The 12,556-nt window shown below is 34.9% G+C and overlaps 1 protein-coding gene across 1 annotated transcript in view; it reads right to left on the reverse strand.

Annotated features, from left to right (window-relative positions):
- The window catches only part of CHM (CHM Rab escort protein), a 130,005-nt gene that overhangs the window by 39,418 nt on the left and 78,031 nt on the right, over positions 1–12,556 (reverse strand). Inside the window, exons 9-11 of the mRNA XM_080910309.1 lie at positions 9,291–9,368; positions 1,356–1,460; positions 900–963 (exon numbers count right to left, since the gene is read on the reverse strand). Of these exons, the coding sequence (XP_080766435.1) occupies positions 900–963; positions 1,356–1,460; positions 9,291–9,368 (247 nt within the window). The remainder of the gene's footprint in view (positions 1–899; positions 964–1,355; positions 1,461–9,290; positions 9,369–12,556) is intronic.

Genomic DNA, 12,556 nt, shown 5'->3' on the forward strand with positions numbered 1-12,556 from the left:
TGATTATTATATGCTTTTCTTTGAGGTTTGACTTGCCTGTAAGCCTCATACTTGAGAGAGGACTTAACTTTTAAAGACTGAAATCATCAACTCCCAAAATTACACACATTCCCATTTTCATCCTCTTATTTCAATATAAGACACATTTCTAAAGGCGATGCTTTGCCTGGTTCGTCTCTGACTTTTGGATGGACTTCAACTCATCAATTACTTTCTATCTTGCCCGAGTATCTCAACTCCTTTGCCGACTGTTTAAACAGATAAAATACATAGCAACCTTTTAAAAGATAGCCCTCTTCCCTTCCACATCACTCTTCCAGGTCTACATTTCACAGCTTAGCTTCTTCCAAGAATTGCCTCTACTTGTTCTCTTCACAGTTCTGTCTCCCCGTCACATTAAGATATATTCATAAACCCTATGGTTTAATGGGAGACCCAGACCTATCAACCAACAGTGGCGGACCAATGTGCCTAGTGAAACATCAACTGCTATATTATTTCCTGAAACCATACCACACTAATTCCTGTCACATAGAATACACTTCCAATTTATCTGTATTTGTTTCCCCAGGCTATGTGTTATTTGAAGGCAGACATGCTATCACAGTTATCAATGTCTTCTAGGAGGCCAGGACTTGGGCTTCGGAGTAAAAGGTACTCCTTTGTCAAGTAATTAAATGAAAGCTCACTCATTCTTAATTCACAGCGTAGGGGCCATGGTTAGAAATGCTATAATATAAACTTAAAATCTGCCAAGAGTGGACTTTCTCTGTTCTTGCCAGAAAAATATTATGTAAAGACAGACATGTTAATTAGTGCAGGAATAAGTTCACCAAGTACATTTATTTCTTAAAACACACAGCTTTTATTCTAAGAAAAAACATAGAGGACTGAATCACCTGTTGATCTGTATCCGTTTTTAGTACAGATCCATCTGTAATCAGGACTGCCCTGGAAATTTGCCTGTAATGCACAAAAGAGAAAAGTGGTGATTCAGATTCCACGGATAAGTTTCATTTATTGTTATGTAACCAGCAGAAGGCATGTTTCAAAGATTTAAGTAAGGATAAAAGTGTCAAAACGCAGTCAAGTTCTGCTTTAATCTTTTCTTGGCTCAAGAAAGAAGGATGCATGACCTACAGACAAACTCCAGCTGAGACAAAGGAGAAGAAATTCTGCTAGGCTTCCCTCAAAACAGAACCAAGTAGGGAAGAAAATGGTAAGAAAGAGAGTATACCTTTGGTTTGGTATACTTCTGCATGGTATTTGCAAAACAAAATTGTGAGAATGGTCAATATAACCGCACAGACAAAAGTTTTCCCTTCCTTTGAGGAATGGGGTGGGAGACACCTTACCTGTATTGTACACGGGAACATGTATTCTCAGAAAGGTAACTGTCTTCAATAACGAAATGTTTAGACATTATCCTTTGACCAAATTGATCTATCACTGCTTTACATCTACAAGGAAGATAAACATATGAAAAGATCATATTAATGATGAAGTAATTGAGGAAATTAAATAATAAACTGCTGATCTTGAATTAGAAACCTTGTAAAGCTTAAAGAAATTGCCAACTACTCTACATTTCCTGACATTGAACTAGACATATAACCTGGCTGTTATTCTGACATCTTCAAAGTGGTAAATACATGTATACTGTTACTTAAAATTCTATTTTGATTGTCATTACTCTGTAATTCCTCGAAGCACCATTGCGTAATTCCAAGCTTTCCTCACATTTAGAAAATTAGACACTGTTCCTTTGTTTAGAAAAAAATCAGCTTTCTTTTGTACCACCTTTAATGGTTCTAAGAGGAGAAGAAAGCTGATTAAATATCATGTTGTATCATTCACAGCCTGTAAAGCCACTAAAGGCTTTTTATTTTTCTGTTAAGTGTTGCTTTCTCTTTTGTTCAAGAATAGCTATTTGGTCATGCGTTTGATAATGTTTTAAACAGAAAAAAAAAGGATAGAGTGTCTTTTAATATCTGTTTCCACTTTACTTCAAAGGATAATTGTGGAAAGATTTCTTTCAAGTGCTCTTTCCAAATAAGGAAAACACTTATGCATGGACATTCTCAGGTCTCTGTCATCTGATATGTGTCGGGACAATGAATCATATAGAACCCTCCATTGACCTTCTTTCAATGTGTCTAGATAAAAGGATGAAAATTAGAATCCATCTCCTTGCAGTGCCACAAGTTATAAATGTACTTTATAGGGCTCATTATCCAAACTAATGGACTAAGGGCGACATCCTTGAAACGGACTTACCAGCACTGACAAAGCCTCTATGCAATATTTCAGGAACTATATGCAAATGACTGTTATGTTTGCTACATCTTTTTATCATGGAAATATCAATTTGCTTTTGTCACAGCTTCTTTTGACATCAGAATTATATTATTAGGAAGAAACTTATATGCTGGTCCTCATAAAAATGCAAGCAAATGATTTCACATTCATATCATATATAAAATATTCTGCTATAAGCTTGGTCTCCATGTGAGTCCCCTAACAAGTGAAGCAGGGGCTGTCCCTGAGCCTGTTGCCTGCCTGTGCATCTCACACCCCTAAATGGATTGTCTTGTCTGGCCTCAGTGGGAGAGGATGAGCTTAATCCAGTAGCAACTAGTTATATGCCAGGAGGTGTTTAGTGGGAGGTGAGACCCAGAGGGGGACTTCCTATTCCCAAAACTGTTCATTTTTTTTTTTTTTTTGGTTTAATGAGGGGAGAACTTGTATGAGGGGTCCTTGGAGAAGAGGGGGGATTGACTTTGGGTTGTAAAGGGAATAAATAAATTTAAAACTAACTAAATAAAACATTCTGCTATAAATTGAGATATCCTCAATTGCTCTAAACAAGGCAAATAAGGGATTTATAACAGGCAGAATTAAAAATAAAATGAACAAACTGAATTTGTATTTCCTGATATTACTAAATGTTTAGCATGTTTACATATGTCTAAACATTTAAGCATTTTTAATATAAATCTGTTGTATTGATACTTAGGTGATTTCTCCATTTTGCCTACACGTCAACACTCTTACTTTCCTTAAACCTATAAAATACTTCACTAAGTTAGCACAAAGGACTTCTCACATCAAATACAGACCAAGATAACTTTTGAAAAGGAGAAGGCAAGTTTGTTTCTTAAGCATTCATAAACATTTTAAAATTCAAAGTCCTCAAAGAAATGAAGAAGAGGTATCTGCTGAACTGTTATGATACATTGATTATATCTGTCCTATAACCACTGGCAAGCATTTCTTACTTTTAACTAAGAAATTATAGAAATTGAAGAGGGAATAATGCAGGCAGGCAAATAAGAGTGAGTATAAAGTCCTATGTCTGTTGATAGCACTTGGGTACACATATCTGTCTTTTGTTTGAACTCAACTGGTGAGTACTTAAGAATGGGGCACTGTTTTGAAATATAAGTATATTTCAAAAAACAATGGAAAACACTGAACTGTAAAACATGATGTTCATATTGAAACATTAGGGTGAAATTTACTGATATCTGACAGTTGCTATGAAATGCATAGAAGACTAGATGACTCAAGGGGTGAATGTGTAAAAATGTATGAAGCAGGTAAACTATGATGTTCTTTATGAAAATTGAGCAGGAAATTCAACAGGTGTTTAAATTCAATGTTGGCAAAGGCTTGAATCTTTCCATCCTAAAATGTTGGACTAGAACTGAGAGAAGGGTGTTTTTCATACATATCTTGAACCTCGGTGACTTTTCAAAGTGCTCCCATTATCAAACAAACAAGCAAACGAACAAAGCAAAGTAGAAATAAACCTGGCCTTCAAGTCAAGTTTATGAAGTCTTTGCTACTTTGTTTGCTTCCAAAGTCTAATAGAGATCCCTTGTTCACTGGCAAACACTAGCTTCAGGTGTTATAGCATTAGAAAGAATTAATGCAGATAATGAAGATAGTAAATAATGCAAGCTCAACTATGCAGGGGATAAGATGCAAAGGAATGCGCCTGTTTATGCAGAAGCTTCAGATGGAACTGATTTCCAAGGAAGGAGGAGGAGGAGCAGGAGAGGGAAACAAATCAGAATCACGCCTGGGGGACTTTTCAAATACTAAGTACCCCTGGAGATTCTGATAAGCTTCCGAGTCCCAAGAAAGAATCAGAGTGAAGCCTCTGCTATTGCAGCATCTTTCTGTTGTGTGAGAAAAGAGCTATAGAGAGAAATGACGCACCTCTGTACAGAGAAAGGGAGGTGACAATTACTTAGGCCCAGTCTCAGTCAGTCTGGTAGAGGGTAACATGACTCACCTGTTAGCCTTATTCTTGCCCTGAAGTACTGAGGCAGTAGGCCTAAGCAAATCTCTGCAAACCAAGGCATGTTAAGCAAGTGGTAAGATTTGTTTTCCCTCAGATACTTGACTTATTGCCATAAATTCAGTCTAATTGGGATAACAATGAAGAATGGATATTGATTTGGGACCTACTCTTAATCTGTATTATAAAGATTAATATAAAAATTAGGTGACATTCGCTTAATGGAAAACAACAAAATGAAACAGTGCTGCCAGACACATTAAAATACCCTCCTGCCTACTCCTCCCACATAAACCTGAGGAAGCCATTAAGATTAACAGCATTTCGGACTTAGCAGAGGGCCTTGCTGAGCCTCATAAATAGTAAATTGAGAAGGAACATGATAGGAGTTCTTAGTTACAGGGACACAATGACCAAGCTGATCATAAGAATCAGTGAAGCCAGACAGAACATTTCATGGGCAAAGCTTTCTAAATCAACAAACCGCAGCACTTACTCAGCTCTTGATTCACTGATATGAGAGCATCCATAGCAAAAGGACAATAAGGGAGGGAAAAATACTCAGCAAGTCTAAAACAAAACATCTGGAACTCAGTCAAGAAGAGAAAACAACAGCATTAACAGGTATGCAGTCTCTTTGATCGCCAGAAACCCCAGGTAATTACACAAAATAAGAAAATGTTAATTAAGGAAATGTTAAGATTCCTAATCATGGAAGGAAATAAAACAGGTGTTCCTATTGGACACAGCGTGTGAGTTTTCTCAAAGGCATTAGGTTCCGGTTTTACTTCTTTCAAAACATGGTATCAAATATTCACAATGACATTTCTGACCTGAATGAACATCTACTACAGTCATTTAAACCCATTAACAAGATTGGGGTTTTTAGTTGTTGCTTTGACCTTTTCATAAGTTGTATAGTATCTTTTAAATTATGTACTGATTTGTTCTTTCTTGATAAAGTCTACTTAATCTTTTAAGATTATCTAATTTGTAAATAAAAAAACATATACTCAAGGAATACAATGTGATAATTTGGTGTATTATACACTATAATGAATAACAGAATAAAGTTAACACACCCAGTCACCACCCACAGTTACCACTGGGAGCAAAAATGCTTCAAATCTGTTCTTATCACATTTCAAGTATACAATTAAGTTATTACCTACTTCCTTTATACATTAGCATGGTATGCTCCAAACAGACTTTATCACAGTACTACATCTGTTTACCTCCCTTTGTAAGCTCTCTATCAATTACAGTTTTAACCAGCACTTCTAACTTTCTCATCTAAATCCCTCTTTATATCTAATCTGTTACTATTGTAGGTTCCATCTTAAAGTATTTCTTGCAATTAGCCACCCTCTCACCCTACTGCTACTGCCTTAGACTCTGGGTGCATTTAATATGGCAGTGGACTGATAAGATGACACCTCATTTAATCAACACAAAAAATATGCCAAGTACTGTCCATATAGGTAATAATGAAGAGGAGACATGGGCAATTTAAAAAATAATAGTATTGCTCAGTGGTAAGGCAAGGAAAAGCCATTGTAGAATATTAAGTGAGGTATCTAACTCAGATTTGAATAAATGGGCAGAGAATCAGAGAGTGTAGTTTGATAGCAGTGATACATTCACAATGTTTGAACGGCTCAAACAGAGTGAAGAAATAAGAGGATGTCTCAGGTACAGAAATGCACAATCACTTCAGTATTATCTGTCAAGATGAGAAACTAAAAGGGGGAAAGCAATGAGTGCCAGACAGTGGTCAACCGTCTCCTAGAATGCCTTCAAGTTTATTTGGAGATGATTCAAAGCCACAAAGGCTGTCTGCATTTCCTCTTCATAGTGGAAAACTTGATCTGTGAACCAGATGACTCAATATATAATTACTTGGCTAATTTAATTGCTTTAGAATGTCTTCCAGTGAACTTTGTAAGATGCACAGAAATAAAATCCTGACTATCTTGATCTTTGTATTCCCACTGCATGGTACATAGAAACCAGCTAAGACTTGCATGAATTGGGGAAAGGATAGATGACTGAAATCTTCTGTGAAAGCAAATAGTATATAGACAGGAAAAGGGAAAGCAACTGTGATTCTGGATGTAAAGAGTCTCTTTTCATATGTTCCTTTCAAATTACTGCAGATATTACTTAACACTGTTTAAAAATTCTAAGTCACACTTCTTGGCAAATCGTAGAACGCTTCTTCTTTTTGGCATGCAAGGTTTCCAATTACATATACTACAAAACTACCTGTATGTGTAAGCTATGGTTTTATGATGTTTATCTGTTCTGGTAATATTACAATAACCATACAAAGTATGGCTTGTCAGCAACTCCACTTTTTATAATAACATTAGGATACAGAGGGGTTAAACCTCTTGTTCAGGTTCACAGAGATTAAAAATATCAATGTCAGAATTCAAATACACTCTTTGTGACATTGAAGGCTGCACTGTTCCCTAGAATCTCAAATTACAAACAGAGGACCTATATTTTATTTACTTTTTTACCTCACATATCATACAATAACAACGAGCATGGGGGTTGGTAAAGGGCAAGCATAAAAAAGGAGGCACTGTGCTAGTTGCTTAAAAAATAGACATAGATAAAGTGTTCAATTTGTTTCTAATTTCTTATTACCCAATAATGTGACAACTGGCCCACACTTTGGCATATGAAAACATTTTATGATCGCTTATTTCTAAATGTTAAAGAACAGCCAGCTAAGTACTTTCCAATATTATTTAATGTAACCAAATAATAGGTCAAATCTAAGAGAAGACTCAATGACTATTTCTGAATTCCTCTAAACTATCTTACAAATAAGGAAATTTTCCATAAGAAGAACTTGCTATCATTCAGAGAAATAATAGTATTCAATAGCCCCTCTTATTGCAGGATTGGGTTTTGCTAATAAATATGGTGCTCTGGGACTTGTATAATGATACGAAAGGCTTTAAACTAGAAGCAAGCTGCCTAATACCTAAAGCTCATAGTGCCTGTATATCAGGCAAGTACATCTAGACAATGCTTTACAGAAATTAATATCTAGGATTCCCAAGCTCATCAGGGAACACAGTACTTTTGCCTAAATCTTTAAATTCACCTTGCAGAGCGCTGTTTTTTCAATGTCATCTAAATATGATCTATTTTAGATCCTACTGGAGTATTGCTTATAACTAGTTTCCTATCCAAAAGTGGTAACAAGCATCTGTAATCTGGGGTATGCTGTGGAAACATATCTCAAAACACCAAACAACCCAGCCCAATAAAAACTTAATTCCTGGTGATATCTAAAAGAATACTTAGTCAATTTCCTTGGTCACTTTAGAGTTTTAAAATGACCAGTCTGGAGGTTCTTATGGTATCTAAGACATTTAGTTTTCACTTATCTGTTCCCACTAGAATCAGTATAAGTTCAGAAAAGTAGATAGTTTGTTCAGAATATTTCATCAATTTAAGTCAGAAGTAAATGCATCCTTTATTTCAACAAATGCTATTACAGTACTAGCATATGTAATTTTAAGAAAGCAAGCAGGCAAAAAATAAAGAATCAACAAGAAATATGAGCCATGCAAATTCTTCATGTCACTGAGACATGTGGTACTGGAATAGTGCCCAAAGATGATAAAAATGACCTAAGCAAATCAAGATCAAGCAAGCAGTTTGTTATCCGGCTTTCTATCACAGGGAAGCATTTGTGTTTCAAAATCACTGTACAAGGAAAAATAAACTGTGTGGCATAAAGACAACTGCTTTCTCATTATCTTATATAGAGTCCCTCATGCTAAAATCTGAATATCCAAAGACTTATAGTGATAGTCCCCTGTATACTGTTACCGCTTTTATTTAGAGAGGATGCTCTGTACTGTTTGATTTTTAAATGATAATTTATAAGAACTTAAAATTATATGTCAATTTTTACAGCACAGAGCTGTAAAGCCCCTCTGTATTACTTACTTCTAGAACTAAATCTTAGCTAAATTTACTACTTAAAACACTATAATTCACTTATAGTGTTTATAGAGAAATTAACTATATTATAGAAAAATTAACGGCCAACTTATTAAATTTAGACTCTATAAAATTACTACATAAAGAAACAAGCTGTTTAAAATTTTAGGTATTAAGTATTATAATTTCACTGACACTTTTAATATAGCCCTAAAATATTCATCTATGAAATACTGGTCAATAGGTACTCGAGAATGTCTAAAAAAGAAGAAAAATAACAGTTTCAATAGCTCCCAAAACTCCATTCAGTTGAGCTATTTCCTTTTCAAGGTAATACTTAGAAATTGTACAATGGTGTTTTACCTGAATTTAATTCAGACAAGTATGTGTATTAGTAAATAATAACAAATTCTAGAAAAAATAATTAAAATACAAAATGGAAGTAAATAGATGGTGCTCAGCTGTTGTAAGAAAGTGGGAAACTCATACTTTAATCCTCAGCCAGCTTGTAGCCTGATTCTGTTGTAAAAGAATTTATCCTCAGATAACAGGGCAGCATAGTTTATGACAACAATCTACCCAAAAACTCATTAAAGTCTTTTCTCTTGAAGTGACATGCATTATCAGCAGAGATTAATCTGATGAGTCTTTAGGTGAGCTCCATTTTTAAAAATGCAATAACAGAGGGCTTTGTTGTCATCTGATGAAAATCAATTAGAGGAGGTAAGGCCACAAGGAAAACTAACATCACTCATCACCTACCCCTGGCAGCTGAAATGATTTGTCTTCCAAGCTTGAATGATCAGGAGCTATAGTCATATTGCAGGGGAATTAATTTAGTTTCTATATTCTGAACTCACTTTCCTTGTTCTGGAAGACCTAAACACAAATTACTTTTAATCAAGGTTGATATGTTATTAATACCAAGGAGGATTTTTCAAGAATCACTTTTAAAAAAGCAACTTGTATATTTTTCACCCCTGTCTAGTGTTATAAATATAGGAATGTTACTTACTCTCTGGATTCTTTGTCCACTACAAGGCACTGTACAGAATGTCGAAGACAATAGACTCCACCAAATACAGCACACATTCTGGAAAATGAATAGAAAAATGAGAATTAGGATAATTGGGTTGAAAATAAGGTAAAAATATTTAGGTATCTTACAAATAGTAAGTGGCATTATGCAAAAAGAAATCTAATAACATATAATTTTTACTATATTACTATTTCTCTGATGTAGTATTAGCAATTTCTTTATACATCAAAGAAACCATGATTAATAATGTAATATTGATATCTAAAACTGTAGCCAAGTTCAAAGTGTCCCTACGCAAGAGTTAAATGTCCCCCTAAAATGAGCTCCTGCATTTCTAATGTGCATAAAGCACAAGTATCCTCCAGAGGAGATACATAAGACACTCAGAGATGCATAAAGAAAGACCAAACAAGCAAGATTTTAGGAGACTTTTGAAGATGTCAGTTACCATAGAGGTAAACAACATCTCTAGGAACTGAGACTAAGTAGAACCTAAACCTCAGAACAGAGCATGAGTTAGTGCAGCAGAAGCTGTAAGGAGTATGCTGTGTCATTCAGCCAAGTACTAACAACTCAGTACCCATTTAGGAAAAACAAGCTTTAAGATATGGACAGGACAGGGAGAAGAAAAGAAAATCATCTTTTATGACATCTGATGATTTAAGGAACTACACCTCTCTGAAATGATCTAGGAAAGAAATGAATTCATTACTGGGGTAGGGAAGAAACAGAATGCTGATTTGTCTAAGTTCAGGGTAGAGGAAGCTTATACCTCTGTATCAGAATCAGGGTTCCACCCTCACAGATGCCAAAAATTAGAAATTACACACATAACCAAGAAAATATCAAAAAAAATGGCTCTGGGTAAATGATATTTCTGAATTTTGATTACTTTCAAAGTTTAGAGTTCCACAGTGATAATTTTAAAACCTACAATTACACAACACTGAAAGAAACATACCAAGCCTTTAGTGAGAATTTTTGAATTAATCAATTGAATTAATCAAAAACGTAAAAAAGAACAAAAGAATATCTGAAAAACTGTCTATCTATGGTAGACTGAATGAATATTCCCACCACTACATGTCCATGTTTTAATTGTAGAGATCTATAGACATATTACACTGCATGTCATAGGAGACATTACAAGTTCATAATATTAGGGTCCCTGCAATCAGATAATCCTGGTGAGCTCAACACAATTACAAGGGTCTTCAAAAGAAGAAACAGGAGGGTTAAAGTCAGACAAATGGATGTGCAGATGATCATAGAGGTCAGAGTGATGCTGTCTGTATAAGGTGGACACATGCCAAAGAATGCAGGTGGCCTTTTTAAACTAGAAAAGGAAAGGAACAGAGCATCCCTTCATGCCCTAAGAAGGAATGCAGTCCTGCCAGTCTCTTTCAGTCTGCTGACCTCCAGGAATTTAAGATATTAAGTTTGTCTTGTTTTATCCTACTGAGTCAGTTTTTTGCAGAAACAGAAAAACATATAGATATGTATACATGGAAATGATTATGAAAGTAGTAGCACTATGAATCAGGGTAAAATGGGCCATGGCAGAAAGAGTTGGGTACAACAAGTTATTTTTATCAGAAGAATTATCTCTGATTCACACTGTGTTCAGAATCAATTCCTGGAAAAGTACAAGCATAAGTATGAGAAGCAAGACAAGAATATAGGAAGATGTGCGTCAGAAACAGATTCTCCAATAAAACATACAACAGCCTAAAATCGACAAAATATAGAACTTTAAACATTGGAACACAGAGAAAAGCAACTTAAAAGGTAAGCAATAATTAGGAAAATATATACAGATACAGTAGTAGTTATTAACTCTTTCTGTAAGGATAACAAGCTGTAACAGTAAAGTTGAAGAGGTAGCAAATTTTATTGCTTCTTAAATATTTTAGGTAATCCTAGCTTTGGAAGAAGATATACACAACTTTTTTCTTTCTTAATGCACACATTTTAGACACAGGAGTTAAAAAAGAGTTTTGACTGCCTGGCTTCATATGCCAAGTACGGTACATAATAGCTGTGTGACCATGGAAACAGGATAATGAGCTCCAGTGTATCCAATTTTGCACACTAGCCCTATATTAGCATTTATTCACTTAATTTCCTTTTGAAGAATAAAAAAAATGTTTGTAAAGAAGTTATAAAGTATATGATATGCAGAAATGTTCATTTTACAATAGTGTTTTATGTACCAATATAAACCCAAAATATCCAGAGAAGAATTATGTGCAATAAATAATTTTAGTTTAACCAAAGAAGATGATGTAAGATCTAGCCACTGTCTCCAGCTCTGGGGGTAATCTCTATGACCTCTAAATGTCATGCCTGAAAGGAGTGGTTATTTGTTTGTTTGCCTAGAGATGCTGTTTCAACAGACAGCTTTAAGGAATCAATTTAGGGACAGGACAGGATTGACCTGATTGCCTTACAATGGGAGTGGTTGGGACAACAGTTTGGTTGGGGGTGAAAACTTTGCGTCATTTGATAAATATCAACTAAACTCTAAAGAGGTGGGTACTGACCTAAGCTCTGAGGTTAGTTGTGCCTAAGTGTTGAGGCATCATTTAAAAAAAAAAAAAGTTGAATATTGGTGGTCAAGTTGAGTTTTCTTTGTTGACCATACAGATTGCTTATATAACTGCATTTAGAGAAACATAATATTCAAATTATTGCAGTGAAGAAACAGGCTAGAAATTACAATTTGGAATCCCTCAGTGTTCTGCCCTATAAACCTTGAATAACCTAGTTCTCTATGTATTCCCTCTAATGAACAATATTATTACATACTTACTTGTACAGAGTCCCTCAAGCTAACCATTATACCTGAGACCAACCTTGCAAAACTAAAAACTGTGCATTTGGCTTTAAAAGTATGAATAGATTCTGATGACTACACCCTATAAACATGGAAACCACTGTCCAAATTCTCATATCATACAAGGGAATGTCATAACTAATAAAAATACATGAAAGCTAATCTCATCTACTAATATGTTGTATTTAAAAATGCAAAAGCAGATTATTGACAACATAAATTTAAGAAAGAATGTTCCAGACCTGTAACAAATACTTAAAAAAATCAACTTCACATACAAAAAAATCTCATTATACATTAAAAGTATACACAAATATGTAATGCAGAAAACTAGAGGAAACTAGAAGTAAATACACTGGCATAATACTTCCTCTAGGAAAGTAGAGAATGAGAGTTACAGTGAAGA

The sequence above is a fragment of the Micromys minutus genome (genome assembly GCF_963924665.1).
Source record: "Micromys minutus genome assembly, chromosome: X".
Taxonomy (NCBI): Eukaryota; Metazoa; Chordata; class Mammalia; order Rodentia; family Muridae; genus Micromys; species Micromys minutus.